This window comes from Fusarium oxysporum, genomic scaffold, assembly GCF_000149955.1.
Source record: "Fusarium oxysporum f. sp. lycopersici 4287 supercont2.63 genomic scaffold, whole genome shotgun sequence".
NCBI lineage: Eukaryota > Fungi > Ascomycota > Sordariomycetes > Hypocreales > Nectriaceae > Fusarium > Fusarium oxysporum.
Window position 1 is genome coordinate 1 of NW_017264863.1, and position 7,336 is coordinate 7,336.

General features: G+C 48.5%; 2 protein-coding genes across 2 annotated transcripts; both read right to left on the reverse strand.

Annotated features, from left to right (window-relative positions):
• Window positions 1-903: 903 nt before the first annotated feature.
• Window positions 904-2,454, reverse strand: FOXG_22901 (uncharacterized protein; the record flags this gene model as incomplete). The annotated part of the gene is made up of 4 exons (XM_018403321.1): window positions 904-1,805; window positions 1,870-2,016; window positions 2,092-2,344; window positions 2,398-2,454. The coding sequence occupies 4 exons, from the start codon at window positions 2,452-2,454 to the stop codon at window positions 904-906; spliced, it is 1,359 nt and encodes a 452-aa protein (XP_018258742.1).
• Window positions 2,455-5,073: 2,619 nt separating this feature from the next.
• On the reverse strand, window positions 5,074-5,453 carry FOXG_17646 (uncharacterized protein; the record flags this gene model as incomplete). Its single annotated transcript, XM_018397654.1, has 3 exons — window positions 5,074-5,169; window positions 5,266-5,382; window positions 5,442-5,453. 3 exons carry the CDS (start codon window positions 5,451-5,453, stop codon window positions 5,074-5,076), a joined length of 225 nt encoding a protein of 74 aa, XP_018258743.1.
• Between the last annotated feature and the right edge of the window lie 1,883 nt (window positions 5,454-7,336).

Below are 7,336 nucleotides of genomic sequence, written 5' to 3' on the forward strand. Positions count from 1 at the left end.
GAGTGGGACTTTACACTTAATAATTGGGACTGGCTAGGGAACTTGGAGTAGGAAAGGGTCAGGGTTAACTACCTAAGCTATTCTTCTTAGTGTAAAGGTTGCGCCTAACCATCACGCTACGGGACAAAAGATTGGGCTATAATTGCTACTGTAGCAGTTACAGTGGGTGCTTACAGCGGCTTATAGGTGCCTACGGTGAGCAAAGCGGTAACAATAGAGATATAATAGAAGTAAGAGATAAAAAAAAATAGGAGAGATAGAGAGGTAAAAAGAGGAAGGTTGTACCATAAGTTATTATACTCTATGCTATTTAGCAACTGGCGAACTGAATTTGAAGTAACCGGTAACGTTGGTCACCCAAAACCGACCACCGACTTTTTCTCCCAGCCACCTAATACAACAAACTTCGACACGTAGTTTCTCAACCAATTCAAGTGATACGGTAGTTCTGACTTCGGATTTCGAACCAGCATGACTGAATAGACTGAAGAGAATATGCACCTTGTGCTAGAACTCCATGCGAATGATGTTTTTCAAAACAGAGCTGCCCACACCTATGGAATCAGCCGTACAACATTCAAAGGTCGTTGAAGAGGCCGTACAGCATCAAAAGAAGCCCACAAGCCCCCGAAGAAGCTTTATGAGTATCAGGAAAAATGTCTCCGCCAGTGGATTACTATACAGGATGATCTAGGCTGCTCAGTCTCACATAATCAGGTCAGGGACTTCGTTAGCAAAGTTGCTATACGCAATGGCTTCCCGGGAGGCGTTGGAAAGAACTAGTTACAAGCTTTTATGCGCCGTTATTCCGATATAAAAACTCTACGAGGCAAGAAGATTGATGTAGACAGGCATAACGGAGCTCTTAATCAACAGTTTATTATTCTCGCCCTACCCTAAGCATTAAAACGATGGGGACAAACCACTGCAAACCTGCATAATTGCTTTTGCAATCCCGCCGGCAAGATTTGCCGTTCCAGTCTGAGGAATTAAGCATCGATACAACTCCTCCAGAACCTGGTTGGGACACTCCCCTGGATTGAGGTTACCGATTCCGGTTACATGGATATTCCCGTTGAAACCATGCTCGAACCAAGCATTCCGCTCATCCTCATTAGTCAGTTGATCGAGGCGTAATGCTTTCTGGTTTTCAATTGTATGTGCGGGAGATGACGCCTCAATCGTTTTGCCGTCGGCATACTTTAGATAAGCCCAGATAAATGTTGCTCCATTCAGGAAGCACAGTGGTTCCCAGAGTGTCATATGTCGTCGAGAGTGAAGAGAACTGAATAGCGTAGCGGCGTGCCAGAGGCACTTGCGAATTGTTGGTTTGTGGCCGTTCAGCCATAACTTAAAGTCGCGTTCAGCGATATCTACATATGGTTTGCTCGCTTGCCACCCTGTTAATGCATAGAGTTCCTGAAGACTGACATGGCGTATGATGTGAATCTCGTGGTAGATGCAAGCCTGCATGATGGAGAGATTGTTGGTGAGCGGAAAGACAGCCAACTCAGGCTGGAGAAGAGTAAAGTCAGCATCCAGAGCCTTGATACGGTTCTGAAGGCGAAGGGGTGTGTTACGCTCGAGGAATGGTCGCGTTGGGTTCCGGCTGCGTGCCAGTGCTGAGGGATTCGAAATCCTCTCGGACAACCATGACTTTGTTCGTAGAACCTCCGTGCTCTCCTCAACGAATAAAGTTACCACAAGGAGGATTCGAAGCATCCCATGAATATCTGTTGTCACCTGCTGCATGGTGTCGGCATCGTAGAGAATATCTTTTAATGAAATTTCCGACCTCTTGCCTGCTATAAGAGGTTAGTTACTCGCGAGTCTACGCGCAATGCGTAGTAATTCGATGGGATCACATACCTCCTGGCTGCTCTCCAAGAACCGATTCCCAGTCTGATCGATTACCTGCACTCCATAAGCTTCCCTGCTCTGGTAGAGGGACATCAATGTCCTCAACCTTCAATTGGGGGCGCACATCAAGGAAAATCTGGGTCAAGCATTCGAAGACTGGGGCAAGATAGGTAAGTGTTTCTTTCTGAGATACAAGATCAACATCCTAACATATGTACTTACACCAAACACTGTAGATGAACCAATAATTACTCTGGGTCGCAACCCAGGTCTCCCACCTCGTTCCGTCAGCGCTCTGTACACGATTATCACCACGAAGCCATGCCTTAGTAGCAATTCGGCTATGACATAGAGTCATCAGGATGCTTCTTTCATAGTACATATTGGTTAATAGGGGTCGGGATCCATCAAATGCCAATGAAATATGGTATAGAAGTACGCTTTGGGAGAAAGTAAGCTCTCCTTCTTTTGGCGACTTAGGTAGCTGGTATCGTGAGTTCCTGTTCAGTAGTAGGAAAAAGACAAGGGCTGTCTTACGTGGTGTAGAATAACGTCCCGATGGAGGCTCATCATGGCCGACCTGTATTGCTCCATGGCGTCTGCGGCGACATATCGTGTGCCAACAGCAACTATCCCTACATACAGGATCCAGGATGTGTCTGCTTGTGCGAGAGTCGAAGGGTGGATGAAAGGCCAGCTCGGATGGAAATGTTCAAAGTACAATTGTATGAAAGCATTGAATGTAGAAAAGGGCAAAAATGCCAGCGTCGACCCCCCATCCAATCCTTGACTTTTGTGAATGGAGTAAAAAAGGTCGGATGCCTCCTGATGAGCATGCTGCAGTAACTGCGTCTGAGGGATGTGGCAGTAGATCCCTCTGCACAACGACTGTAGTTGACCTGATTGGATATCAGGGAATGTGTAAGGTTTCGGTGGCACATGATGATCGTGCAACCGTGGAAACCGCAGTTCCGCCATTGCTTCGATTTGGCAGCCCTCCTCTAACTGCGGCACTTCTGAGCCATACTGTTGATGAAAATCTATTGTAGGTCCTTGGCGAGTTCTAGGGATGCTGTTTGATGGAGAAGGAAGCAAAGAGCCAAAATCAAAGGCATAGAAAGAGAGGCCCGGAAGGCTACCAAATGCGAGAGAATCGAGGTCCATGCCAGGGAGTGGGTCTGAAGTGCCTGGGGCATTGAGGTTATCCACCCCTGCTTGGTCCCAAGAAAGATTCTGATTCTCAGAGACACTGGAAGCATAGTCAGCTAACTCAAGAGAGACTGGTAGAGCTCTAGTCTCCTTAAATGTCTGTTGGGTTTCTGTAACAGACTGGGGGTTCTCCGTATTCGCGCTGCCGTGGGTCACCTGGAGCCGCCAGAGCTCGATAACGGCCGCGGTATAGGCGTCGATGGTGCCCTTTGTAGGCAGTGATGTCTTCGGTAAGGTCTACTGCAGCAGGCGCAAGGGCCGTGGGTGGCACGTAGCCCGCGCAGTCGTCCGTGATCAGCTCGGCGGCATCGGATAGGGGGACCTCTAGGGCTTCGGCTACTATTGCCGTAGCTTTACGGCTTTGCCTTTGCTCTTACCCCTACCCCGTGCCTGTAGCCTTTTCTGTGGCGGTGCTATGCGTCATAAGGGGATATCCTCTTTAAGCCACCCCGCCAGCTTGTCCGGCGTTACGAGCTCGCCGTCGGGCCAGCTATAGAACGAGCCGCGACTGAACTTCTCACCATTTTCAGTGTGGGAAAGGTTCATAGACCAGTGGCAGAAGGTGGAGACGACCTACAAGGGGTTCAAAGTTATCAGGCCTCCACGCTAGCCAGGCTAATGACGCACATTTGGTTAGAGCGAGCAGAGTAATATAGCTACCACGTCTTATAGCCATATTTGATTCTATTACCTGAGAGGCGTCAGCCTATTTATATATCTTACCCCAAGCGAGCCAAAGGTAAACAGATTGCACAGGACGTGAGTTACCTATCTACCTTGCGGCTCTAACCAATAGACATTGGCGTAGAAATGTGTCTAGGGAGGCAGGAAGATCGGAAATTGCAGACCGCCGTAGGTAAGCAATATTTTTCGGCAGCCCAGCCTTTATGCAGTCAAGAAGCATCGATTCGTATCTTCATCCACAATAGATCAGGGCTGGGCCACCTCAGAAGCAGGCATAAACACCCAAGTACTGTTATTACAATACCAGATCGCAAATCCCAACATCAGTTGGAAGAATTAAAGTTCCCCCACGACTTCACGACCCTGATGACAAACTCGAAAGAAGTCCTAGATGGTGTCGACCTCGTAGGACTCAGGTTCATATTGAAATATAAATAGGGTCTTCACGTCCATTAAAACACATAATTACAACAAGTACAATAAGAACAGCTTTCTATCAAGTGCACTCAGCACCGCTGCGCAAGCCTTGCAACAACATCTCCTCCCTTTGTGCCAAAACTTGTCGCTTCTGTTTAAACCACCCAAAATTCGGGATTCACACGCGCACAATAAGCTTTTAGCCTGAAACCCCAGCCTTCAATTTATCAAGTCCCTGTTGATAGCACCAAGGCCTTTGCCACCAACAACAGAGCTAGGCGCAAGTTGAAATCTGCCTTGTCTTAGGGACTCGGGGAGGTACTGCCGCCAGATATGATCCAAGACCTTGCTCCCCTCCTCGTTCAATATCTCAAAAGCAACGGCTGTCATTTGCTTAGTACCTCCATCGTCATCTCAACAACTGCTTGGGGCAGGATCTTATACATGGTCGGAATAAAGTTCTGCGACAGGGCTACCCTTAGCGGCACAATGATACCGACTTTGTGTGCCCCTATCTGGTCGAGGATTAAACTAATTAGATTTATAGATTCCAGCTCTAAAATAGCATCATAGACGCCGATAAGCTCACGGCCTAACAGGGTAGAGATGATATCTTGCATGATAGTAGGACTTCTATAGTCAAATACTATAGTCACGCTAATAGATCTGACCAGGTCGTGGTTATGCTTTAATGCAGTAGCTATCACGTCCAGACCAGAAGCAACTGCTAGCTAGATAGCTATACACCTAACCGAAGATAACCTAACCTAGACTAAAATTACCTTGCCACTAGGCTGAGGATTTAGACTCGGTAGTGCCAAGTTCAGATAAGAGGGGTAATAGAGGCTCACAGCTGCGGTAGTAATAGTCAGGGGCAGCATAACTGCGTCATTAAAGCCGATGTTATCCAGGATCAGGCATACTAACGAAGCAAATAAAGTAGGATAAAGCTGAAAAGCTCCAAATACAGGATTGTTCAACCCAAGCCCGATGCAGTATCTAGATTATAAGTTTCTTAACTTTGTTCATTATATTACGGCCCGCTGTGGCATCAGAGACTACACAGAAATCTCCCAGGATGAACAGAATACTTACCCAATGACACGTTGACCCTTCCGGAGATGGGTTACACCGTCGCCAAGATCTTCGATATAACCTACAACATCGGCACCAAGAATAAATGGATAGTGTTTGATGAAAAAGTCCTGTTCTCTGTTCATGACCACGTTAAACAGATGATGGCCTTATCTCCACTATAATGTCATACTAACTGAACCTTCCATTCAACTGGGTTCTGAAGTTGGGGTGACCATTAGTAGCTGGGACATTCGATAATAAAGGTATTCTCACCAGAGCATAGCCTTGGGGCCTGATGACGACTTCACCTGGCCTTGGGGTCGGGAAAGGAGCAGGGCCTAATTCTAAGGGGTAGGCTTTGGGACCCTTGATCCAAACAGCTTGGTTTGTCGGCATTACGCCTGGGCAGATGCTATCGGCCGCGTGTTGAGGGATAGAAACCCGGAGTTAGAGATGTATATGAGGTAGTGAGGATTATGCCTAAACATGGGGGTCTCACTTGTTGTGAATAGAGTCGAGGAATGGTGTTGTTTACGCTAGGGCACTCCCAAGCATGATAGGATTCATGCTCTAGGATTTATAAGCTATCTTGTTAACATTCTCCCGCTTGTTTCGCTGTTGAACTCGGACGCGGCGAGTAGCCTTTCCCGAGGCCCTTTACCACGAAATGCCTGTTGTGTATGCTATGTACGAGGGATGTCTGCCGTTCGTCGACAGTGGATAGAATCCAGTTCCGTTGGCATAGTGGAGTCGCCATCCTGGTTTACGGCATGGATTTGTCACGATTAACGCTCAGTGTCCGGTCTTTGCATCCGCTCTGACTCCCCGCAGAACCTTAGTTCGCGGAGGCGTCCGATGAGGACTTCGAAGTAATCAAATGCGAGCCGACTTGTGGCGCGCTAGAACGGACTCGAGTCGGGTGGTTTTCTTACGCTACTGTAGTATTCCTCCTGCAGCTTGTTCACTTCATAGACGATGCGCGGCTGAACGTTCAATCTGAGCCATTGTCGTGGTTCGGAGCGGACGCGACACTATCGTGTCCCTCTAGAATACAATCTCGCTCAGGAGCCACCCACCAGACGCACAACAACTACTGACGCGACTGATACCAGATACCACGAGAAGGCCGACTGCTTTTGTCTTACTGCTCTTTCCAAGCTGGCGATAAAGTTTCGTGGAGCTATAAGCAGTAAGCCCCACTAAATGTACCAATGCGAGTTTTGCGGGCGGACCGACCCCGCCGCAACGAAGTGCCGAAACCCCGATTTGACCCTTTTAACGAGTAGGTTGTCGGCTTTTCCCAACAAAACCGTGGTGGTCTGAGGGCAGTCCCCGGCAGAGGGTCATTGAACTTACTAGAGTACGGCACGGACACGCCGATTTGTTTCTACCGGATGTCCGAGAGTTGCGAATTCTCGGACAACGGAACCTCTAAAGAGCCGGATGGCATATCAAGACAAAGCTCGGACTCTACCCTCTGGTGCTGTGGTCTTTCATAGCGAACCCATGCATGGCAATGTCACTGAATCCGATTGTGCGGTGAGAGTGGAAGGCGCTTAATGTGAAGAATGTTGTTTAGGATCTTGTAAATCACATTGGGATTATGTGAATAGCGGACTAGAGTGTATAACCTCGCCTTGTCCGCTACACAGTTAGGTCCTCTGGCCACTCCAAACCATCAATTGGGCCTTGACACACTAGCACCAACCGGAAGATTAGTTCTATATCCTGGTACCTTCACTATCAGAAACGTAGCTACACAGCGATGGTAACTCCTGCTCGCCTCATAGCCGTAACCAGGGCAGAGACGGCCCTGAAATACCCGCCATGGGTTTCAGTCTCATGGGTCTCAGTGTCGCCTATGGGAAAGTTCGGTAAGTCAAGTCAAACCCGCGACATGCCAATCGGCGCCGACGTCTTGACTGACCATTTCTCTCGCCCCCAGCTCCGATGACGAGCGATTCAAAGTCCTCGATCGCGCTTGGGAGATCGGTGCCACCAACTGGGACACGGCCGATTTGTATGGCGACAATGAGGACCTCATAGGCAAGTGGTTCGCCCTGCACCCAGAGCGGCGGCAAGACATCGA